The sequence below is a fragment of the Spodoptera frugiperda genome, chromosome 6, assembly GCF_023101765.2.
Source record: "Spodoptera frugiperda isolate SF20-4 chromosome 6, AGI-APGP_CSIRO_Sfru_2.0, whole genome shotgun sequence".
Lineage (NCBI taxonomy): Eukaryota > Metazoa > Arthropoda > Insecta > Lepidoptera > Noctuidae > Spodoptera > Spodoptera frugiperda.
In genome coordinates, this window is record NC_064217.1 from 13,210,539 (window position 1) to 13,237,210 (window position 26,672).

General features: G+C 40.1%; 2 protein-coding genes across 9 annotated transcripts in view; both read right to left on the reverse strand.

The window, feature by feature from the left end:
- The window catches only part of LOC118267806 (serine/threonine-protein kinase minibrain), a 35,846-nt gene extending 10,006 nt beyond the window's left edge, over positions 1–25,840 (reverse strand). For 3 of the 8 annotated variants that reach the window (XM_035582004.2, XM_050694383.1, XM_035582009.2), the window contains exons 1-4: positions 18,821–19,193; positions 2,543–2,731; positions 1,437–1,584; positions 241–414 (exon numbers count right to left, since the gene is read on the reverse strand). In XM_035582004.2, coding sequence (XP_035437897.1) covers positions 241–414; positions 1,437–1,584; positions 2,543–2,731; positions 18,821–18,919 — 610 coding nt within the window. In that variant the 5' untranslated portion in view covers positions 18,920–19,193. Of the gene's footprint in view, positions 1–240; positions 415–1,436; positions 1,585–2,542; positions 2,732–2,904; positions 3,059–18,820; positions 19,215–21,704; positions 21,735–25,807 lie in introns of those variants that run through there. The other 5 variants (XM_050694382.1, XM_035582006.2, XM_035582002.2 and 2 more) reach the window with 5 other exon arrangements.
- On the reverse strand, positions 7,267–11,774 carry LOC118270349 (uncharacterized). The gene is made up of 2 exons (XM_050694384.1): positions 10,611–11,774; positions 7,267–10,242 (listed from the first exon to the last, which is right to left on the reverse strand). The coding sequence occupies exons 1-2, from the start codon at positions 11,571–11,573 to the stop codon at positions 10,237–10,239; spliced, it is 969 nt and encodes a 322-aa protein (XP_050550341.1). The 5' UTR covers positions 11,574–11,774; the 3' UTR covers positions 7,267–10,236.
- Positions 25,841–26,672: the final 832 nt, after the last annotated feature.

The window sequence follows — 26,672 nt, forward strand, 5'->3', positions numbered from 1 at the left end:
TGAGTATTACTATTATTATACTTCGGTTTTAGAAAATTCTCAGTAATAGCACGGCGTCTGCAGTATAACCCAGTGAATTGTAAGAAGCTTCCAAATTGGACTTGACAACACAACCAGAGCAAACCTTTGCTCCAATCACTTCACCTCTTAAGACAACAAGGTGTCTCTCACTTCACAATTTATCATTAAAGGAGGCTACATAAAGTTACTAGAGTAAATAATACATAACAAAGAACTTACCAGGTTGACTAAGGAACAGTAACGCGGTGCACAACTGCTGCGCAAACTTGCGCGTTAGGTTGAGCGAGACGCCCCTGAAGTTGGTGTTGCGTAGCAGGTCATACAAGTTGTACGACAACAGCTCGAATACTAGGCACAGGTGGTTCCGCCACATAAAGTGACATTTCAGTTTCACTGTAAGTAAACAAACAATATATTGTTAAATCAGGGCTTATATGTAGTTGTATCCACTGTATTTACTGGCTTACAAGAGTTGCAGCAGTTTTGGGTGGTTGAGGCTTCTTAGTCTGTGATAAGATTATCATTAACTGACACCGATTCTGTTAATAGATATTACTGGACTATGAACCCCCTCTACATAAGAGGGTTTGCCATAATCTCCACCTCTGGACAGGTGGGTTGGAGATACATACTATGTATTTTAATATCAACTACTATGATAGTGACTCTCTGTGTAAATATGATAAAACAGGAAAACTACTAAATGGATTTTCATTAGAGTAGATTTGGCCCTACGACAGTTTTCAAAATCATATCTTCAGCAGATTAAGAAGCTGCTGAGACTGATCATTAAAGTACAGTGCAATACAGAAGTGGATAAGCACCTGTGTACCAAGTATTTATGAAGTTTATCCAATAAGACATTAATAAAACATAATACAATTTGAATTCTGATGTCCACAGTCCACAGTAAAAAGAAACCACAATGCGGTTGCGGTCGGAATAAAGTTACTTTTAAAAGTAACGCGCAATTAACTATTAAATAGTATTTATTTATATTTGATTGGTGAAAACAAGTCATTAGCTAATCACTGTAGCACGTGTTAGGTTAGTTTCCTCCGAGACTGGTCACGTGTTCGCATTGACATTGCAACTGTAAAAGTAAACATTGGATGTGATTCATGGTCTGTTTACTTTTGTTGCACACACATACCGCCATATAATTTGTTTGCACGTTAATAAATTATGTTATTCCATGTAAACGATGAGGATTGAAATCATTGTATTGTGAAAAGCAAAGAATCAATGTTCAGTTTTTGTTAAACAAGTGGAAACGCAAAGCAGTGCAATTATTTTGTATCTCCAAATCAATTGTCTCGTAACCAAGCTATAGATTAACAGGACCAACCGCATCACTAGCGCCAAACAGCAAGTGCAAAAAGCTTTCACAAAAAAGTATGAAAATAAAAACTCACCTATATAATACTTATTTTCAGGATCCGCTCTGTTCATCATTTTTAGTAACTTGACTTCTATTTGTGCCTGGTTTAGGAAGGGTTTCTTATTCTTAATTATTTTAATCGCTACTTGACACTGCTCCTCGTGGTCATACGCTTTCACAACCTGGAAATAGACAGACATACCATCATTAAATTAACCCTAGTTAAAAAGACCAACGGATTTATTTGGGCAATCAAATACCAACTTTATTCAAAGGTGTTAGAAAAGAGAATTGTAATATTACGTTTCATTGTAAGTTCAGCATGTTTCCACCATTTCACCATCGTGGCTCAGAAGCCAGAAAGCCCGGGAAAGGCCTGACAAGTGACCTCTTTCAAGTCTTGTCGGATTACTGACTCAGTCGACTGTGAGAATGTGACAAGAGCATGCATTGTGAAGCTTGCCCTTTGACTTAACTAATTGAGTCTTAGAGAAGGCTGAAGACGTGTTCATAGAAACGACACTTGGATAAACACGTTCAAGTTTAAACAAGGTAATAGTAAACATGTAGTTTTCAGAAGCATTCCTAATCTCTGTTTACTACAACTACGATGAGGAGAAACTCATTATGTTCTCAATAATCTGGCTGTAAGTAGCTTAGTGGCGATAACAGGATATCTATTACAATGTATTGTGTGAATCATGTACTTGACCACGAAGTGCAACCTTTACTCATATTATTTATTATTTTTCTCAGAACATGTGTAACACACCTGACATGACACATATTCTACTGGTTTCATTACCTTGCCATTTAATGTTGCTATGAGTAACTTAAATGAAAACGAAAATATCTAAAAAGAACTGTTGAAGAAGTTGCAAAAGTGTTTCTTGATTTATTTTCTTAGTATTTACTCTAAATGCTTTGAAGATCAATCGAGACATCGACTCAATCGAGATTTCAAAGGTAAGTTTTGTATATGGAGTATCTTAGTATGTTGTTACTAGGTGCGAGTCGTGATAATAAGAACCTGCAAGGTTATATCACAGCAAACCATAATACGAATGTACCTTCTATCTTGTATTGTATTCCCTCAGACAAAAATACATCAGCAGGATAAGTAAGGAAATGGAAGCTTACCTGTCCAAAAGATCCCTTCCCAATCGGCGAGGAGATCTCATACCGGTCGAGGAACTTCTCGCCCTGTTTGATTATGTAATCATGGTTATCATCATCATAGCCGTCGTTATATAACTTCCTCTCTTTTTTGTGCGAGCCATCCTCGCCCAGGTACTGTTGCGCTCTCCGTTTTTTCTTCGCGTAATACACCTGATGACAAAATAGATTAACATTAGTATACGTATTCTATTAACATAACGAAACCAAGGCATTTTGGTCAAAGAATAAAAGGTATATTTGAGTTTATTATCAGCCCTAACAGTGATTGTAAGACAGGATAAAAAATAAAAGAAATTACATGAATAATTGGACGCAAAGATCACCTCATTGTTATTCAACGTAGATTTTATATTGCCCAGTTTTTTTGGTGGATTTGTCAGCCCAATAGTATAATATAAAATCATTGGATGGATTTTTTTTGGTTATATTTTTTTTGTTATTTACCCATTGTGCCCATTTTGGTTTGTTAACATTGACAATGTAACATTGACAGTTATTACGACAACATTACCAACTTTTTAAATAAGACTGACAACAGTTTTCAAGCAGTTTTAGAACAGAAAAGTACGAATATGTTAAAAAGCTTTCTAGTTATTTCAGTAAACTGTTTTAAGAATTTTGTATTAATGATAAAGTACATTGTATTCATAAATCTGTATCTGTTAAAATAATATTTCGATGTTCTAAACAATGCACGATTGCTATATGTATATGCGTTATAGGAAATGAAGAGTAGCCGAACGCGGGAATTCTCGGTTGACGGACGTTGACCCAAATATGCGGTTGACATTGATCGACGACGGGCCGCGATATGCTTATATAAAACATTTGTACCGCCTGCCGACCTGCGACGTAGGTATCAACGCATGGATTTGGGACTAGGAAGTTCATTGCTACCAATTTTACGAGGTACCGCGAGACTCGCCCGAATATGACTCATTGTTTTGCGACTGGTTGCTAACTTCGGGAGCTTTATAAAAATATATATTTTGAAGTTTGCGAACTTTTGCTGTTCTGTGAATAGTTGTCGAATGCTTTTAGTTGGGAACGTGTTAGAGAGTCACACGAGAGGACCGTGAGAGTGCGTCACGTGACCAATAACATCTGGCATTTAGAAGCCGCTATTACGTAACACGGAAGCATGACATAGCAATAATATCGGCGAGTGCATAGCATTCGCATCGTGGTGGCACGGAAGTGTCGCATATCGACGCGGCCAAACGATAACCCAAATTTCTGACAGCGACCTACATATTACATTGTATGTTTTACAGGCGACCGAGCGCCCCCAACAACTGGCAAGGCTTCGTGCAACCGCACACTTATCTGTTGGACTAAACTGTTTGTTTGTTGACCGATGCCAGGCTATTTGCCGTGATTTGTGCCGGTCGCCCGAATACCACGTGTGTTGCGACAATTGACATTTTTTGGCGGTTGACAAAGTGGGGTTAGAAAAATATTTTTTTAAATGATCGTGTTAAACTTTTTTAAATGAGCATATATGTTTAACTGTGCAAGTGGCAACGCTGACGATGAGCGGAGACAAATGATGGTGGTTATGGTAGAGGATGGTGTGGTGAGCCAGGCCAGTGACCGCGGCACGTGGCCGCGAGATGAGCGCGTCGGGCCGGGGAGAGACGGCGCGCGGCGGCTGTCATTGATTTTCCCCGTTTCCCCCCTACCCCGAGGCTGGCTCCCTCCCCACCGCGTCTCACCCACTTCCAGCGCCCGATAACGAGGTTAACGGGCGACGTGAGCGTCTCCTAAACTTTAATTATACCCGTACACCCGTCGTGCATGTTTAACCCGGCCTCTATTGAGCGTTTTGTTTGCAGCGCACCTGATAGCGAGACGTGATCCACTATTCGGTCGACGGTTAACTATCTAATGAACATGGCCGGAGATGGAAACGTGAAGAGCGCTACTTGCACAACCTGTAGGTAGGAAGTTGTCGTTGCCAACCGAGCCCGATACAAATCTGTCGGGTCTTAACTCATAAGCGTGAAGCGACACAAACTTTACAAACAATACGGAACCACATCTGCTCGTGTTTCAATAGGTGAGTGTGGTACGAAAATAAATTATTAGTTAGTGGAAATGTGACAGGTTACGAGAGATATTATTGTATTAAAATAATATGCTTTGCTTCCTTTATCACAAGATTTATGTTTTAATGTTGACACGTGTGTTTTGTATACTTTCTTCGTTACTTTTCAACTTATTATTTTACTTTGCAGGAATAAAAAATTACGCCTACTCAACCAATAACAATACCTATTAAAATTACATAAAAGAAGAATTAATTAATCTTAAACTAAAAGCGCAAATATTTTTCCCATATTCGTAGTAATCCGTAGCACGACATCAAGTTGACGCGAAGCGGCGCGGCGTAGTCTGAAAAAATCCGTAGCACGGCGTAGCAACCGTAGCGCGTAGCTCTCGTAGCTTGACTACCACTCACCTAATGTCTATTTTTAACGTCAAATGTATCATGAACAATTTTAGGCTTGCTTGAATAATTTATAGTGTACATTGCAAATAAGCCAACGAGTTCCGGCGCAACCTCATCGGTTGGCTACGAGAACGAAGTGAGGGCGTAGCGCGCGAAACAATTTACCATGATCTAGTTTTGTACAAGAAATGCCTAGTGGTGGTATCCAGTAGGCATTAATTATTATCCTTAGCTTACAAAAAAAAAAAGTTTTGTTTTTAGATAATTTTATTAAGAAGGCTAATTTAATACGTATGATTTAATTATTAGATTATAGAAACAGTTTTTAACAGTAATTTAATTAGAAAACATCAAGAAAACAGAAAACAACGCAAAAAAAATACCCCAAAAATCATATCGCATCTAGTTGCCAATAATTCTGATGCATCGTCAATTATTTAATTAGGGGTGGACACCAATGAGAAGTAAGTGAGTGGGGTACATACTGTGTATCCTTTCCTAACGCTGGCATGTGAACATAGGCTAATTATTAACTGCGCCGTAATAGCATGCATTTCCTGGAGACCAAACGAGTCGAGGGTCGCGTTGATTTAAACCAATAAAACTTTTATAGCATGTCGATACTAAAACTAATGGGGTTTGTTCGTGGTGGTGATTCATTTATATCGTTTTTATAGGGGGGAAACAAGTTTGTTTATGAATTTATTGTTTGTTATTTTAATATTATAATTTATGATTTTATTATGCTACATGCTATTTGTTTCTTTTGAGTATTTTATTGTCACTTTAATCGTTCGAGTTTTTTAAAAGTTTAACGTTATCTGAATTGAGATGAGATCAGTATTAGTAAGTCGTTACTGTACACACAGCTAAGCACGAATATTTTTAAATAATGTGGTGTGGTGAGTTGTATATTTACCTAATCTGTGATATAGGTAAGGAGTGGCATACTTCATCAGACCTGTCATTAGTCTTTCTGACCCAAACCTAATGAAAATTAACAACTAATTGATATAAAGAAAACAATCGATTTCTTATTAATGGGAAGCAATATTGTTGCACTTAACAATAGTTATTGCCACTGAAGTTAGACATCAATTAAAACTTTGTTATTTTGCACTTGCAATTAGTAGTTGTTCGAAGTTTGGTCTCAAGGAGCAGATACCCAGTTTCTTGGTTTTAATAAGTTCTTTTTACGTTTTAACAATAAAATTAACATTTACTTTCGAGTTGAAATCTTTTTACTAACTATTTGGTGAATTCGCAATAATGCTCTTTCCGTCTGTAGAATTAAGGTATTCATTCATTTTTTAATACGCCACATTGTTGCCATGTGGAAAAGTTGAACGAAAATGTTCGTAATGAAAATCCCGCCGTAATTTAACGTACATTTTGTATAAATGTTTACTGATCAGCTTGTTCACTGTAAATACTTTCTTCGAACTTAAGAAAATCAGTTGTCACGTGACATAAACACTGTCGGTTTCCAAACAAGAATGCATTAGAATATTACATGGTATTCTCTCATTGTTGCTGAGTATTGCATGAATAAAAATGCTACTTTATCTCTCATTCGCAGATCTCCATAGAAACATAAAGTAAGCAATGTATCACACAATTGAATAGGTCAAGATGTTTAAAAGACCGCGTTGTGCGGCAATCATGCCAAAACGGGCGCGTTTATGATGGCATTGCAATTCTATGCGATTTTTATTGCATGTATTTATTGTTGGAGGGATGTTGGCATCACACGGACGCGTACAAATTTTATTTATACGCATTGCGCCGTGACGTCACCGTGATATCATCCAAATGCATTCGATGATGTAATGCTTGGATCACCCACAATTGATTGCGTTATCAAGTTATTCTGGTTCTATGACAAAACGCACAGCTGTCTATATTTTTCTTTCTCGCGTGCCTGCCTACTCGTAATAGATAGTCCGAAGCTTTTCTTCTGATTGTACCAGAGTTATGTAAACTCGTGCCAAGACGCCGATTGCTTTTGATCTTGCTAAATAAAAACTAATGAATGCTGAATAAAAGATTTCAATCGAACGATTTCATCGAAGGAAATAAAAAATGCAAAATCAACTTTGTAAAGTTAAGAGCTTCGAGGCCAGCTTACTATATTTAATTTTTCTGCGTACGTTTACTTTCGCTGGTTTGTTGAAAAATAACAAGGTTTTCTATAGTATTTAGTACTGGGGAAGCTCACAATAAAACACACAGCCCATTTGTAGCTCGGTATAATTAAAACTGCCCTTGACAATTCACGTTGACAACTGACATAGACAACTGATGTTGTACACAGATTATGCGCTTACACTACATCCCTCCCCACTTAATTAAGAATTACAACAATTACCCCTCTCTAACTTATTAACTACTTAATATCTAACAAATTATGATTAACTTAAGAATACTTATAGTTTATGGTTTTACCCACTCGACAACTCCGAACGGGACGTGGCTGGGTCGGTACTGGGGTGGTAGGAGGCGTGGTAAAGTCCTCACTGATTGGCATGCCTAAATCCTCAACGGACTCTGTATTGGTACCTATCTTACCCCCGGGCTCACCCAGCTGCTCGCCTCGAACTACGGTCCGCTCAGATGGGATCTCCGCCTGGATATCAGGCTCCAAAGTCTGAGGGTCCACGGAAGACGGTCTCGTACCTGTGGGGACTACAAGCGAACTCCTCGTTCTACGCTTTAGCTGGTCGAGATGTCTATGGTGAACGTTACCCTTATCGTCAAGAATTTTATAATCATTAGTTCCTGTTGACTTAATCACAGATCCTGGTTGCCATTTTTCTGCCTTTAGATACTGACGGTACCAAACATCGTCACCTACTCCTACTTCTCTACTCTCCCCACCTTTACCTCTAACCTGCCGCTGCTGCGACTCACGAACCTTGCCTTCCCTATCTGGTTTCAACGCGTCTAACCTAGTCCTTAAACGTCTGCCCATCAGTAATATCGCCGGACTTTCTCCCGTAGAACAATGTTCGGTATTACGGTAATGTAGTAAGAAATTATTCAAGGTCAATTCTATATTTTTGTTCTCAGCTATAGCCTTTTTAATAACCTTCTTTAGGGTCCTGACTGCGTTCTCCGCCGCCCCATTTGACGCGGGATGATAAGGGGCTGTAAATACGTGTTCCACCCCGTCACCCTGTAAAGAGGTGGCAAATTCACTACTTGTAAATGGTGGACCGTTATCTGTCACTATCTGCCTAGGAACGCCAAACCTACTCCATAGTTCACTAAGCTTAGAAATAGTACTTCGAGCTGACGTATTAGGAACCAAAAAAACTTCTAACCATTTTGACATGGAGTCTACTACGACCAAATACAATCTACCTCCGATGGGGCCCATAAAATCTAAATGGAGCCTAGTCCATGGGCGGTGAGGCCAGGGCCAGAGCCGTGGGGATGCGCTGGGGGCGCGTCCGCATGCTGGGCGCAGGTGGCGCACGCGCGGCACTCGCGCTCCACCGCCTCGTCGATGCCGGGCCACCACACGTAGCTACGTGCTATGGCTTTGGATTTAACTATCCCCATGTGCGGCTCATGTATTAATTTTAACACTTTATCTCGGCAACCATCAGGAATTACAACCCTATGCCCCCACATAACACATCCTAATTCCTCGTATAATTCCGACTTCCTATTAAAATAAGGTTGCATACCTACTATACTACACACTTCGGGCCAACCGTCCCGTATAAACGATAAAACCCTACTCAGAATGGCATCCTTCAATGTAAATGTTTTTATTTGTTTATTATCCAATAATAACGCTTCTTGTGCAAAGTGTAAATATGTCTGTTCCGGAATTACGTCACTTTCTTGTTTAGTAGTATTGATCGGCAACCGCGATAGGCCGTCCGCACAGTTTTCGTTAGTTTTAATGTATTCTATATCGTAGTCATAAGCAGACAAAATGACGGCCCACCTCTGCATCCTACTCGCGGTCATAGTCGGTATCCCGGCATTAGGGCCAAAGATAGAAACCAACGGTTTATGGTCAGTGCGTAATGTAAATTTTCGTCCGTATAAATATTGATGGAATTTCTTTACACAGAAAATAATAGCTAAAGCTTCGCGGTGTATTTGAGAATAATTTTTCTCCGCAGCAGTGAGGGCACGCGACGCATACGCCACTGGGCGCTCGCCCCGCACCCCGCGCTGCGCCAATACCCCTCCAATACCCCGCGCGCTCGCATCACACGTCACGATAACCGGTTTCCTAGGATCGTAGTGAGCTAACACCTCGCTACTGACTAACGCTCTTTTGACTTCTCCGAATGCGCGCTCGCACTCACTGTCCCATTTCCATGGAATCTCCTTCCGCAGTAAACTATGCAAAGGAGCTAGTAAGGAACTAAGATTTCTAGTAAATCTTGCGTAAAAGTTAATCATACCTAGGAACGAACGTAATTCTGTTACATTGGTAGGAGCTTCAATCTTAAGAATAGCATCAATCTTAGAAGTATCCGCTTTAATTCCATCTTTTGATATCACATACCCCAAATATTTAACATTGTCTACCAAGAAAACACATTTATCCTTCCTTAACTTTAATCCGTTGTCAGCTAAACGCTTCAAAACAGCCTCAAGGGCCTGTAAATGCTCCGTTCTAGTCTGACCTCCTATGATGATGTCATCAAGAAACGCTTGCACATGCGGAATGCCCTGTAATAAATTTGTCATAATGCGTTGGAAAATTCCTACGCTAGATGCTAAGCCAAATACTAACCTATTGTATCGAAATAACCCTCGGTGTGTGTTAATGACAGTAAACTTTTTGGAATCATCCAACACAATCTGATTGTAAGCATTAGATAAATCTATTTTGCTTAAATATTGAGCTCCATTTAACCCTACCAAAACATCATCAATTCTAGGAAGTGGGTAACGATCGACCAGCAAAACGGGGTTTAAAGTAGACTTGTAGTCCGCACAAATACGTAACGTACCGTCAGCCTTATTAACAGGCACCAGTGGAGAAGCCCAGTCCGAGCAGTCCACCGGCTCGATGACGCCGGCGCGCAGCATCGCATCGAGCTCAGCGTCGACGCGCTCACGGAGTGCATACGGCAGGGGCCGTGCTCGGTGAAATACGGGTTCCGCGCCCTCACGCACCCGCAGTGTTGCCTTGCCCCCCCTGTACCGTCCCAGCCCTCCACTGAACAGTTCTTTATACCTGTCAAGTAATTTACACAACACAATATCAATTTGTTTGTCATCCTTCCTGATAAAATTACACTGAAACTTTGGAATATCTATTTGTAATTCTGCCAACCACTGTCTCCCAATCAAAGATGTGGTACCATTCTCAATGACAAATAATTCTAATTGTTTTTCTATGGCATCATAACACACTGACGGTTTAATTATACCCAAGGGCTTTATTTTCGAGCCATCATAAAATTTTAGGATAGTATTATCATTTTTAATAGGCAAATGGTCAAAATACAAATCATATACATTTTTATTTATACACGAAATGGCTGTGCCAGTGTCTATCTCCATTACAATTGGAATGTTATCTATAAGAATGGGTAAACTCACCGCCTTATAATTATTTAATGCCATGAGATTTAGATCTTCGATAACCCCTTCTTCATCACTGGTCCCGTAGTCGAGATCTCCGAAATGAAATCCGCGCCTAATCGCTTTTTCTTGACCGTCATTGTTTTCCTGCGACCTTCGACCTTTCCACTCAGGACACACCCGCCGCAAGTGACCCACATTTTGACATTTGCTGCACACAAAGTTCCGATAGCGGCACCTGTCAAAATCGTGATTCGCCGCCCCGCATGCTGCGCAGCCTGCGTTCACCGACCCGGCTGAACCCGTCATCCTGACATTGACCGGCCGCGTGCGGCCTCTAGCTGTCGGTGCTACCGGTCCCGCTCCGCCAACTCTGCGCCCGCGTCCTTGTCCGACACGCCCCGCGCACTTTTCTAGCGCATGGACCGAGCACGTACTCCTCGCCTCTGATGCTCCTTTCCCCTCAACCACAGCTGCGTCCCTCTCCGCTGCTTCTAACGAACACGCCAACTTGACCGCCTCCGCAAAATTTATGGTGTCATTTTCAGCGAATAACCGCTGCCGAATGACGTCACTGCGCAGCCCGCAGATAAATTGGTCGCGTAAGTTTTCGTTCAAATTGGTGTTGAACTTACAATTCCGCGACAATTTCTTCAGTTCCGCTACGTATGTGGCCACATCCTCCGTAGCACCTTGCCGTTTCTGTCGAAATCGGTATCTTTCCGCTAACGAAGATGGCGGCGGTTGTAAGTGTTGTTGCATCAAATCACCAGCTTGTACGAAAGATAATTCCGAAGGCTTGTTTGGACTAGCGAGATTAACCAGCAACTCGTAAGCTTCATCCCCCATACTAGCAATCATCGTCGGTAACTTCATTTCGTCCGAGACCTTGTTCACCTTGAAGTACATCTCAAGTCTGTCCATATAAGACGTCCATAACCCCGACCGCATGTCGAACTCTTTGATTTTACCAATCGACATTGTGACACACTGTAGATTGAATGCGCACGCAAAACCGTAACTAATTGTCCTCGTCGCCACTATAGTATTTAGTACTGGGGAAGCTCACAATAAAACACACAGCCCATTTGTAGCTCGGTATAATTAAAACTGCCCTTGACAATTCACGTTGACAACTGACATAGACAACTGATGTTGTACACAGATTATGCGCTTACACTACACTTTCCATAGCAAATTGGAAAGCCAGAGATCGTAACGGAATCCCGAAAAACAAAATTCGCCGTATGCTAATTAATTTTTCATAGTCCCGTCGACGACACCGCGGTGATATGGAAATGAGAATTCGTCGCGCATTAGGTACTCTGGTTTACAACTTATCACGTCGTCGAGTATCAATTAAAGCGGCGGAACTGCGCAAGTTTACATCATTAACACCATAAAAAGACAGTTATTGCGAGAAAATTTGTGCAATCAATTAGGAGTTTTAAGAGGGGTCGGGGGTGTATGCGTGCAGAGTGCAGCGGCGACGACCGGGCAGGAGGGGGCGAGCGGGGCCGGCGCGCGCATCTGTGTGCATTCGGCATATTTACCCCGATAGTGGGCGGGCAGGTTCACTGACCCGACCCAATGCAAGGCCCGCGTACGTAGGCCGCCACGACGCACACGCCGGGACCCGTTTCATTAGTGCCACCGCACACCGCACACACACGTAAAAAAGCTAACACTGTGCGTCAAGTGGGCACGCACGCTTTTTTAATCATCTGTCGGATTACCCGACCCGGCGAAAAAATCCAACAGGTAGGTACTCGCCTAAGTTTTAAGATGTTGTAGTGATCTGCTCTAATGTACTACCTAATACATTTCAGGTGTAAACCTAAAATGTCGAGGGGCCCAAACAAAGTTTCGGCCGTCACCGGAGCAATATCGATCTCTGTTTATTTCCACCTCGGTACCAGTCTAGATAACTGATTTAAAATTTACAACTAACTAAAACGGCCGAGTGTTCGATAATAATTGAAAACAACGCCGTACAAATCTTGTATTTAAGAAGGCAGGAAGTACGGGCGCAGGTGTACATAAATCAGGTAAAATGTTTAAAGCACGTAATTCAAAACTTTGCATAGCAATCGGAACAGCGTAAACACACACACGCACACTAGTACGAAACGTCATAATTGCACCGCAGCATTCATAAATCCAGCGGTTAGACAGACACATTCAGGGCTGTAAACTATAAGCCGAGGTATACTTATGCAAAACCACCCTTGCAGTCGGCGGATCGGCGAGTGCAATACCATAACCTACCCCAAGCGTTCCCCTCGTTGAGGCAGGTCCGGGCAGACGCCTTTGATGGGGCATTACCATAATAACCAAGCTAACAGATACTATTCATTAATAAATAACATGTATCGAACATATCTATTATGTTTACATAGTTGATAAATAAATTGACAGTCGGAATTCTATGAGATACGTTTACGGCCATTTAAATCAATAACTGGCTTTCTGAATGATAATGTGACATTAATATTTTGATAAGAAGCAATGAAGATATTACTCTATGTAAACAAACAAACACTTAACCATTTTGATAGCGACTTCAAAAGCTCTTAAGTACGTCTAGATGTAACTCTCGCGAGAGTCATAAATCATAAACATAATGCAAGTTTATATTAACAAATATTTGATGTTCCTGTGCTCTGGGCGAAACTGGTTAGGTTTTAATTAAGCTTATGTGTAATATTGTTGGTGGTTCTTTTATGAAAACCAGAATAAGCTAAAGCAAGAAGTTTTATGGAAGTTTTTGTCCAATTTGCCACTGGAACTTTATAAGCATTATTATATCACAGTTAGAAAAGATGGTACATGTTTATCCACATATTGCACTTGCTTTCATGCACAATACTTTTTGATATTGATAAATGCATATCCACTAAGAAATGAAATATATTTACGTATACAGAATAACTTATCAACAGAGCTCAGGCTCAATCAAACAAATCTAAAAAAACAAATCTAAATATAGAAACGTAAAACATCTATCTATTTTCCCAAAATCTCTCTAAGGGATTGTGAAAGTTCTTAGTTTGCCGCTAAAGGCTCTTGTTGCCTCTCGAGGGATGTAAGCGTGGGTGTAAGAACATTATGATTGTAATAGCAAGCAATTACGTATACCTTAACACAACTCTTGTTAGACAAATTATACCTGTTAAATTGAAATCAAGTGGAATGTTTAGTTGGAACATTGGTATGAATAATTCTTGTTGTATTGAGAACACAGTAACAGTCGCTTTAAATACCATAGTTAGTAATAAAACTGTTACAGAATCGTTATTTCCAAATGCACTTTGGAAAGGAATGCATTCGATTCGGTGACGTAATTTTTATATTCGGATCCGACGCATAAACTGCGGCTCATGTGTTGTAAATCTGTTTTTGTACAGCCTTGGAAAACTGTTTGATCTCCCGCGATGAAAGTAATTTCGTGTCCGCGACGGGTTATTTTTTTTTTTAAGCTTTTTACAATGTTCGTATACTTCCTGAACGGTAGTGGAAAAACAGCGGTTTGATTGTTATGTTCTGTTGTGACTGTTTTATTATTTGACCAAGTCTCTTAAATACTAAAAGTAGGTTTTTAAGCCACTCGCGACTTAATGAAATATGTTAAAAATTTAATCCAACGAGAAAACCACTTACGGCTCTATTGAGATGCATGAAAAAGGAAAATGAAAAATGCTGCGCAGGAGTCGACATTCCACAAACAGCTGAACATCGAATAACTTTAAATAATACCTTCTATATTATCAAAATGATTCAATAAACCACGCATAAAACTTAACAACATCATTTCTTAAACGAAGTTATTTGCCCTGACAATTTTGTGCCATTCACTTATTCAATGACCAGATGCACCTTTGCGTTTAAGCAGTAATAAGCCATTTATATTGTCGTCTTGTATACCGTCAGTGTTAAACGGTGATTAGCTATGAAAACGATGCATAATCTCGGGACCTACCACAACTGGAGTACTGTTATCTTATAGATCAGAGATCAGTGAACTAAATATGCAGTAGGAATGTTGAATATATTTTTTTTATATATTTGCACAAATGTTTTAATGTGCACATCGCTGTATGTGGGCGGTCTACGTCAATAAAGGTTGCAAGTAACGCAAATAGGTAGTAATAATAGCTTGGACTAGAATAGAATGCATTTTTCTAGATTATTATGTTACGTAGTATTCCAGTGACATTGAGACACTTGGATATACAGATGTAAAGTTGTTATTATGGTATTTTATTGTTTGGTGCAAATGTTGGCTTAAACTCTGTCTCTATAATGTTATTGCATGATGTAATATTTAAATATTTGTTGTGGGTGTTTATTGTGATGTTTTCGTGTTCTGTATATAGTAAAGGTACAATGTCATTTTATGGAAATGTCTGCTATTATGTGGGATTAATGCAGTTATTATAAATCATACTATTTTAATTTGTTACCAAATACGAAGCTATCTATGATAAATGTTCAGAAGATTTCAGAATATAACCATTCGGTTGTGCCGCCAAGTTTGAACATCCGCGAGAGACTCCGTGTTCGGACTGCGCGATGGTAACAAACAGTTTCGGAGTAAATTTCAAGTCCGACTATCGAGGTATTGGAACTAATAATTAAATCACAAGTTGTCTGTTGTCGCATCGAAGTTTCGCATTCCTCATTAGATGACATTCTCGCGACAGTCCGACACACAACTATGCAAGAACAAGAGCGCCCATTAAAAATCATACGCGTTTAAAAAGCCCGCCCTCAGCGCGCGCCGCCACTTCAAAGTTTGACCTCGCAATTACTAAAATTGGTTTGATTTACCATTTTAATTGTAACAAAAAGCTTATTTTTTCCAACGGCGTGGACGGCGGAGGCGTCGTTGTAATCTCGACCGAGTGACTTTCGGCCGGAGGGTCCATTAGGGATCGGCGGGAGGACGTCAGGCTGGCGTCAGGGATTGGAATTTTGAGCTGTGGCGTCATGTCGTTAAGGCGTAGTTTCTGTCGTAGGTGTTCGGTAGGCGCGAGAGGAGAGCACTCGAGGTCGGATGCTGAGTGCGGGGGTGTGTGCCGGGCGCGGGGGGAGAGTGGGACAAAATCGATATCGTCGGGCGGCGCGCGACGTCTTGCGCCCCGGCCCTCCCGCCCCTCTAATGAATGAGAGCGAGCATAGTCATCTCTGCGGATGGCGGCTCCGGCGATACGGCACGCCGCCGCCGACGTCGACTAGACTCCGCTGCGCTCCCGATCCAATGTATTGCTGCCCGCCACGATAACGAACCGAACACTGATCAACCGTGCACACACACTGCAGCTGCAATTTTATACAGCTTTAAGCTATTTTGTACGCTCTTTTTTGTATCCGAGGGAACGACATCGGTTTTCTTAAAAACTCATACGAATGTCCAAACAAATGTCATGCATTGGTTATTTTTATTTTACATCCAATTAATGATCTTGTGTACAACAAAAATACAGAAAGTTGTCACTAACAATTTAGTTGAAACATAACAGATTTCGACCTCCAAATTACATAACACGAAAGTCAGATTTATGTATAGTACGGCGAGAAAATCTCGGAACTTGTAAATGAAGTTTAGAAACAAATTTAAAAGCGACAATTTTGTAAGAAAGAGAACAAAGATTAAATAAAGTTTACAGTCGAAAGTTCATAGCATTCCTAACGTCTATTATAAGAACGACAGACTATCGTAATAAATTGTTGCAAATTTATCTTGTACGAATAAAATAAATATTTCTGGATTAAAGATTAAGTATGAAATTGGTTAATATATCAGCGGGGACCACCTTAATAATTCTCCCTCCCACACTTTGATATTAAAGATGGTGGGTGTTCCCAAGAACCACGGAAAATATTCATCAAATGCCACCTACCACTTAATATTTTTACGTAGGCTTAATAAAGAGTCTGAATAACAACAAATTGCGGAGGGTGGATGAGGTAACGGTTAACAAATTCTCGGGGCACGAGCGCCTGGGCACAATACCGTGTAGGATCATTTAAAGCGTACTTTACGGCCCATGCACGCCGGAAGGATGCAACACATGAATATATCAAGCATTTTATCCTTTTTAAACAAAGCCAAGTTGCGAAGGTAATGTTGATTGTTGACGCGTGTTGTCGTTGTTGAAATATTAATGTTGCCACGATTCTTTAGTGATGCTGTGGAGTCGACCTCTCTTGGGAGAGAATTTATTTCCGTACGACTACCGGTGGTTACAGAAAAATATGACTCGAGTACTGATGAATGTTTGTTTGTTTACTGATAACCTTTGTTATTGAATAATGAAAATTTGTCAAATTTACTACTATTCGTTTTCACAACAAAATTGGTCTCTATAAAGGACGATTCCTGAAGCAATCTTCTAAACCCACAAGGAACCAATGTACAATATTTACTGTTACTCCAAAGTCATAAATAGTTAAAAGCCAGTTCCAAAATTTCCCTACAGTCTGACTAGTCGCTAGACAGGAGTCGGGCTGGTATGTGACTGTCCTAACAGCTTTATTAATAGCACCGAGACGCCGCCACAACAGCTGAGTCCCATCCTAGCGAAGAGAATGCCGACTAATGGTGATGATCATAATGCAAAGCATACTTACAGACAGACTGTGTCAAACCGTATTAGCTGTACGTGGCACTTCTTTAAGGCTAAAGGTCAAAGTATCTGAAGTTTTTTCTTTACATGAGTCAGTGTCATGAGTGAGGCAGACCTTTATTATTTGATTAGTCGTAATGATATTCCAGATGGTTGGAATCCTTTACAAACAAGTCATATTGTAGGAAGTGATAAAGCACTGCAGCGATGTTGATGCAACGAAACTGACACGTTTATATGACTAATACATGATGCCAGTAGGTGGCACGAATACGTTCTATAACTTCACTTGTTATCGTATTCACTGTCCTAGTTCACATGTGAAGGCTGTGTTTACATACATAAATATGTTAGGGAAATGTTTGATCCATTTGACAAATATCGCGATGCAAAGAGATATGCGACTCTCTCTTACGCATTAAATCTTATGCAAAACTTAACTCAACATGGTAGCTTAATGATTTGTTTTATCCAGGTTCTAAAACTGAGCCAATTACATTGTCTGTAACTAAACTTAGTTACATCGTCAATAAAAATAAAATTGGTCTCATTACTTCGTCTCCTAATATGACTAATCTTAGGCGAGCGTGCAATAACAAAAGAAGTTGCAACTTCCTCAAACACCGAGGACAAAATTACGTTGGACAAGTTATTACTAGTTTTCAGGACAAACCATGAAAGAAGCAAAGTTTCTTGCAGACTGGTCAATCCAGACTATATCTAGTAGAATAGATAAGAAGTGGCTTTAACTGGGTCAGAGCAAGACCCGGGCCGAATGTCTACGCCGCACCTGTATACACGTATGTACGTACCCCCCTATTATGTGTACATATGTAGGTATGTAAACAAAATGCGACAATTCGCTCACCGTTCTAGGTTACATATGCATCGCACTCGACGTTTATTTGACCTAATTTATCGGTTCGTTGGTTTGTGTATCAACTTTTTATGAACGTTGCAGAGTGCCAAAATCTTTTGTTTGTTGTCTGTTCATGTTTATTGACATTTAGAAATTGTTATCAGTGATTTGATTGCACTTCATCGTGGCCAATATATTGTGACTTTATGTACGTAAACAAAGGAATGACAAATTAAGCAAGTAATCATCGTGAAATCCATTAAAATAAGGAGTTTCGTGATAAAATGTGCATCGAAGGTAAGAAATGATATGGCACGGTGTCACTGCGCTTGTTTACGCAACGTGATCTCCGCCCTTGAGGTCAGAGATTGCGATAGATTCCGATAAACGCACGTGAACTGTCCGAGATGGTCACACGGACGCATCGTGAGCACATGTCAAAACATTGACTCCACGTCAATCGATATTACCGGCGTACGAGTTATCGTTTATCTGATAAAAATCGAGTTTCCTACAAGTTTTGCACAATACAATGACGTCAATAAACCGAGAAGTAAGCATAAACCGCGATAACGAATAACGACAAACAATTGTTCACACCTGTGAGTATAGTAAATAATAGAATTATAGGATAATTATTTCAGTAGTGGCTGCTACGTGTTAAGCACAATAAATGTTTTTAAATAATTAAAACAATGGCTATGGTTAAATAGTGATATGCGTTGAAGCGTGTTGCTTACCGAACGCACCAAAGTGACGGCGCGGAGAGTTTGCCAGCGGAGCGTGTCGGCCAGAGTCCTGAGCAGGGTGGCGGTGGACTTCTCCCCTTTGCGCACCATCGTACCGTCTTCACGCACGGCTGATGGGTCACTGCACCACCGCTTACGAGTTTACAAGCTAAACAGTTTACAAGCCACACGTTGCACTCCTTCCACACTCGCCTTGACAGTTTTAAACGCAAGGCTAGGCGCAGATATTCAACCGACACCTGACTCCACAAAGCGCGCGACGAGGTTCTTGTTAATGCGAATTATATTTTCAGCGGTTAAATGTACGAGAACAAATATATTGATGTAGCAACCGCAATAATCGGCTGCGAGGACACGACTGGCTCGTTATCGCTGCGATACCTATTCTCCAGCTCAAGTAGACGATTCCGCATACGTGAATAAAGACCGACCTCGTTGTTTTGGTCAGTTGACGCGCGTCCCACATGCGCCACTTTGGGACTCCACGCGTATTTCTCACGTCAACACACTTAGAGCAACAAACTTTGGCAGGATAGAAATAGTCTTTAGGCCGGTTAAACGCAAGCTGCGGTTAATCTCTGTCTCTTCGGAAGGTGGGAGAACATTACGTTTTTCAGATTAAGGACAGATGTGTCGGATGTGATAATATTTCTGTTACTAAAATAAAATATATCTAAAGAAAATATTTACTCAGTGTACGGAATGTATATTTATGTTATCGACCTCGGCAGCCTTAACAAGTCAATGTATTGGAATTGTAGCAATTAGCGCGTCATCCGCGATATAAAGTAGCTTCCAACAGCTCATTAATTGTGTGATTCTCGAGTTGGTGTAAGCAATTTTATTCCTTGGTACGATTAGCATGGAATTGTTTATTCTATAAGCGAGTGTTTATAATTAGCTGGGGCGCCGGGATCGTGGCAGGAGTCCAGGTCGATCACTCGGCTAATATAACGGGTCCGAACTATATCGGGTGGTCGGTCGTTGACAGGGCATTTTTCCGGAATCGCAAACGATCCACATTCCTCTGTGCTGGAGTCGGTGGAAAGAATAAAGATTAATGAGATAAATCGTATTAAATTGCAACAGCGACTTCGATATACACCTTTACGAAAGTATAACAACGTTTTGCTATTTTTTCACAATTACATAGTTGTGAGACGAAAACATTGGTTTATCCAACGTTATGTTTTATTTGACAAGACATGCCATTACAGTTACCATGAACATCGTTCGTAATTGTACGGAAAAACCTCTGTAACTAAGGTTGATGATATTATCTTCACACGAGAAAATAAAAGTAAAATGTTTAAAGGAAAGTAGTATATTTCTTTGCATATGCATGTATGTAGGATTGCTCGACAAAATACATTCTGGTGAAGTGGCACTCGACGTTTACTGTTTAGTTCATAAATTATTTTAATTCATTTAATAACTGGAACACTCACCATCAAATAATATTTATATTTATGATCCTCAAAGCAAATTCGCTAATAATTTCGAAACACATTCTCAAACACTATAGTACTCCAAAATATTTACATAATTCACTGTTATCATAATCACTCCTAATGATAACTTGTCGCCAAAGCTACAAATTGTTTTATCAAGGAAGTGCCAAGCATAATTGACCTAATTGTCTCGATCAATCAGTATACTATCGCTACTTGTTATCACTGGAAAATCCACGTGTAATCTTGTGTTTACCTCAAGCACTGGAGATTTAAGTATTTGTAGAATTTTTATGAATTTATATCACATCTCCAAACCGCATAATGGAATGTACTTTGCTGAATTTAAGCTGAAAAATCAGTACAGTTTCAAAGAGCGTCCATATGCACTAATCTCGTGCGGTTTTCTTTGTTCAATGGAGTACATAAACAAACGTTAGATATGTGGGTCCGTATGAGTAAACACACGTACAATCGTACATAAATAAAGGAAATGCATAAGAGGCGTCGCGTCGTCGCAACTGAGCATCCCAGCCATTCCTAGATAGAGCACGCTGTTTAGAGAATTTCATTTCATCCGCTTCAGATTAAACGGAATTCAATTTTCATTGTGCGCCACCGATTACATGCACATGCTTGTGTACTTTACAATTATTGTAATTGTAATGTCAAGACGTTTCGTGTTTCAAACGGTTCGGAATGTCTCGGTTATACGTCAAGTTTTCGACAAATTAAAATGGTTTTTCGATAAAAGGGCGACTTGTTTGAGAGACTAATGCGTGAGAATGAAATAATAAATAACAATTTAGGGGTACACCGTACACCTGATGTTTAGGTTTATATCAAAAATTGGTTTTGTCGGTGTGGTGTGACATCGCGTGAAGGTATCGGCGTGTATAAATAAGGAAACACATTAACCGTGCTTGGTTGGTCAGAGGGCGAAGTGTGACGCGCGGCGTGCGTGCTCCGTAATTAACGTCAAAACGCTCGGCAAGATATTTTGCCACGTTAACGTGGCGCCCGCCGTCTGACACTCACACCGACATGTAACGAGAAGAGAAAAAATCTGACGTACCCAATTATACACATTGCCGTCACTAAGAAAAAAAAGCAACGCTTCATTAATCATTTGTCATCAAAAAGCCTTGATGTTTAATTTAAAGTTTACAAAATGTTTCAAGACTGCAAATCGCAATGGACGCCAATGAAAACAATGCAATTTACATGCATTCCTTCAGCTCACCTGCCTTTAATCACAAAGAAAATTTATGAGGCGGAATAGATAATAATGTCCACGAGTTAATGTTCCTAGCAACCAACAAGTTACCGTTTAGTTTCTACGCGGAAAATGACGATAACAAGCACTATAATGGATTACACGTGGGAGATTATTGTTTTAAATATAGTTAAAAACAAATACTTACGTACAGACCAAACATTACTCAACTTCAGTGCATTGTTATGAGTGTTACACAATATATTACGAAAGGATTACGCAACCGTGTGACTGCAATCAGTAAATAATTGCCTAATCAATTATAGTTTTCGTCTAAAGTCCAAAATTATTATTATTTGTTTGTGCCTGCATGGCTGCATGGATTTGTATTGCTTGTCAACAATAATATAAAGTACATAGTATATGGTCACTTTGCTGTGAGGTTCGTTTTCATTTACTCAGCTCAGGATTTTGACAAACCGTAACCAACTAAATGAATAGATACCGTGTAGTGAAAATGAAATTATGACAAAAAGACTTTTATCATCATTCAATCGCCAAACTAATCGTCAAACATGGTCTATGGGTATTTCTATTGTCCACAAGGAATCATCTCAAGGACCTAATAATTTCTTGCATTCCATCAGCAAGTTGTACTTCCCCTGTTTTTCTAGCGAACCACCAGCCGGTACATCTTCAAACAACTTAAGCATACGGACAATGCAGTCTGTAAGTACGCAAGCAGACCTCACATAAAGTGGTTACCGATGCCGGGAGGGGTCCAATCATTACCGGCCCATTTATTCGGCAAATTGCCTTCATCGATAACCGTTCGCGGGTCGCGACGCGGCGAATAATTTCCATTATTTCCTTTATTCGCCGCCCGACGCCCGCCGGCTGTGTTGACGAAGACAACCGAGAGTTGTTGTCAAGTAAACATATTGGGATTTGTTGCTATTACTATGATTAATGTGTTTTTTTTATGAGAAAGGCGTGGAAAGTTCACCTTTATAAAAATGCGTGTTAAGCTATTCGTGAGGACGTATAGTTCTAATTCATTTCTATGCTAGACTAAAGACGGTATACTTGATATAGGTAATTAGGTAACAAGAACGTAAACAATAATAAACGTCACAATCACAACTGACACTATATTTATTAGCTGCTGCACGTGGGAAATATACAAAACGTGAACGCGAGAAATCGTGTCATTTACATAATGTTATCTAAATCAAGTTGACAGTATCAGTGCATTTGGGAAGTTGTTTTATTTAGTGAGTTGTTTGCAAATACACAGTAAAGTTATTCAAACCGCACTTGCAATGGCAATGGAGACTGAATGCCATGAGCATACAGAATCGTGCAGCGATTCGTATAGGCCGCAGGCGATCGGATCACGTGACAGCATTGAGATACCATCTCGGGTTTAATAGAGTTCTTTGCTGCACTCAATCATTGCCTCTGTTAGTTCGCAATTGAGTCGCAGACAGCAGCGATTTACGACGCGAAATCGAACCACGTTCTCGATAAACACGAGTCAGAACTAATGCTTTAATTTGGGAAAAGAAGCTCACCATTTCGAATAGAAACGGTTGAAATGTATTGGATTAGCGAGATATAATCAAGCAGGTATCCTCGGGTTCGGCAATAGGCAGTCGAATCAATAATTCGTATTATAACAAGATTCGGTCATCTAAGTCTTGTCTCCCGAATGGGGTCGTCCACCCTTTGGCGTGTAATCGAGCGAGGGCTATATCGGTCAATAAATCCACCGGTTCGCAGTGCAACGTACAATTCAAGCTATTAGCCGACAGATTGGCTGCAGGCAAGACGATGGTGAATTCCGCAGTGACGGATGCCACAGTGCAACCGGCCTTCGGGCCGCGCACTAAAATAGAAATATAAATATGCAGCAGTTGGTAACTAGGTATGCATAATATTATCACATAATTAAGTAATGTATTCAGAGTAAAACCAATGACGATAAATTCTTCTATGACGCATTCACTCTGATATTGATGAGTGTGTGAGTCGGATAGTCGCCAAATTGCATAACTAGTTCAAAGTTTTAAGTACATTAGATAATTCGTTTCAATATGAAACTTACATTCTAGTTTTAAAAGATAAAAGATAAAGAAAAATGTCACGTTTTTCTTACAATTCCGATTTTTAAGTTTGCTATTGATTTTGATTAGAGCATAATAGCTGTGAAGTGTTACGATTTATCATAGATTGGGGTGGTTTGTTTGAAATCGACAGCAGTCGGCAAGCGGGCCGCTAATAAACATAGGCGCGTCGCGAACTCGGGTGTTCTGATAAAGGCGTCTGAATGTCAACGCACCCGCCGGTCACCTTGAGCCAACGAACCGCTCAAGTGAACGAGAGAATTTTGGCCAATGTCATACTATCTTATCGTAATTTAGTTACGTTGATGAGCTTAGACCGGGAGCCTGGGAACGTTGACCGCACAATTGCGCACAGGTATTGTGCCTAGTCAACAACTTCGAGCAATGCACCCCACAAATGCAACATTGAATGTCAATTTTTCCTTTACATAAAATAAAACGACAAAACGCTTCATAACTTAAGCATGCAGACTTAAAAACATAACGTGATTGGTAATTAGATACTCAATACAATATAACAATAGAGACTTATTGTCACACCTAGCTGTTATCTTGGTTTAATACGGTTTGTTTAATTACGTGTTTAAAACTTTAAACACAGACTTATTAGGTTAGCAACAAGACGTTTTATCATACAATTTATGTGTATAACAGTACTGCATGCTCGATCATGTGTAGTTAAGCAAACGGTATGATTACCGTCCACAGTCGCGACCAGACTGTTGACGTACGTAATCGTAGGTATAATTAAATGTCACCGCGACACTCTGTTACCGGGTTCATACTACGATCGCGCCAAAAATAAACGAGTATTCCATTATTACCAAGCATTGAGTTTTCATGCTAATTACATCTTAAGACAACAACATAAAGTTATGCAAAATTGACGCTTAACTCAATCATCTTTAAAGATCATACCGTAATAAATCACAATCATTTGACCATTTTCAATTCAGAGAGAGCAGAATTGACGCAGTTGGAAGATGTCGATCTCGCAATAGTTGATGTAGTTTGATGCATCTCAGGTGCCAATGAGGCTGCTCCAGTTAGGTGGCTTGGATCGATGTCGACGCGCCGAAATAGCTCTCGCGGCCGCTCAGAATACACCCGCAAGGTCGCTAGCCGACCTGTGCCCTCTTTATGACCCGTCGCGTATCTTACAATGCCTTTGAAATTGGCGCGCACCTTTGTCTAATTATAAATTATTCGAAGATGATGAGGGTTTTCGAGGATCGATTCCGAAAACTGCGAGCCGGCGAGCTGTCAAATCATTAAGTTTTTATAGAACCGGCGGATGTCTGACGAGAACCGTTAATGAATTCACATTCGTTTGTTGTACCGCAACTCATTTAGCAAAGGAACCGTAATGTGTATGAAAATGCTCTCAGTGTCACGTCCACCTCGAACTCGACAGCGGAAGGATATTCACGTGAAAGTTTCCATTGGTGGCATTTCAAGACCAAAAATGTGCATAAGGGGGCGGAACTTGGCTGCGCGAATCGTGTCAACTGTTTACCAACTCGACTAACAAGTGGGAACTTGGCAGATTGTAAACTCTCGCGTTAACACTCACTTAATTTGAAGGATGCCTTGTTTCGAGGCCGAGAAGATTTTCAGAAGATTATTTTGTAACAGATAAAGTCGTTTTGACAGAGTCGACTTTTTTCCAGTGTCCAGTCCATTAAATCAGTAATGCGGTCAAGAGAAACAAAAATACATTGTTACGAAAAATGTGAGACGTAAACACATGAGAGTCGATTTGTTTCAGCAATAGCACACGTTTATAATTGTTCCGCGTTCGACTAGGAATGTCCGTCAGATGGTCCGTCCGGCGCGCGGCAGTAAGGGTCATCTGAGGAAATTGTGGACTTGAGATAACGGATACAGCAAATACAAAGAAATGTAAGATGTTACGTACAGTTAATCTCACAAGTGTAAGATAAGATTAAATAATATTATTTAATACTGATGATAATTGCGTCAACAACAGTAGCAAGATATGCACTCAAATCGAGGTTCCGTATTGTAAGTCCTGTACATACACGACATTACAACATATTGTGCAATAAGTTTATTAGTCACCTGCTTACAAAAACAATATTTTTTCCAGATGAAATATTAAGTTAGTAACAGCGTGAAACAAAGCGGAAGGGACGTTTCTTTAGTTGTACATAAATTGTCTTACATTTTTTAGGTAGGTCATCATGGCAGTAATTTAACGCGGCGCGCAGTCGCAGGAACGATAATTAGCGAAAACAAATAGTCGCCGTCATCGGGCACACCACATGAGTAGGGCAGGCGTTAAACTGATAATTCTTTATTTAGATTTGCGAGTGGAGCGCTCAGAGAGGACTTCTATTTTAAACTAATTTGGTGCGTATTTTTAGAGTAAAAGTATGACTCACGTGAGTTGCTGGCGATCGCCGAAGAATTATTTAACAACAAAACTTTTGCGAAAATAGATTGTATTTTAAACAAAGATGACTTAACTTTCCGAGAATGTGCTGTTACTAAGCTTTAAAATTGAAATGGAAAATTATTGTAAACTAACAGCTACTCATACGTAACTCAGGTGGTCCGGTGTATGCATACTTAAATTAGCCAACGATGTCTAACATACATTTTTCCAATGAATAAATAAAATTGTCTTTCAATTTAAAATGACGGGTAATTGCATGTCTGTATGCAAGGCAGTCATAACAACAACATAATAATGTGTCTGGCTTAACATGCAAAAAGCTTGTGGTAACCCCTGTATAATCATGTATCTGGTCTGCTAGCTGGATGCGCAGACGCGGCAACTGGAGCGTTGAGGCGCCAGCGTCTCGGGCAGGCGCGCGCGCACTTTTATTGTTCCACCTTTACCGCTAACTACATTATGACGTTTTGAAATTCAAATAGCATATTGCAAATATACATTTTTATAAAGTGTAACGTACACTCGTCTGGGCCGAGATAAGTAGCTATTGTAACCGATTGTGTTTATAAATCATGCGCTCTTCCTATCTTGGAAATTATGCTTAGTGAAACGTTAAACTTACTTCATCGAT

Excerpts from the sequence above, each read along its gene's own strand:
- LOC118270349 (XM_050694384.1), bottom strand. The coding sequence starts at position 11,573 with ATGTCGATTGGTAAAATCAAAGAGTTCGACATGCGGTCGGGGTTATGG.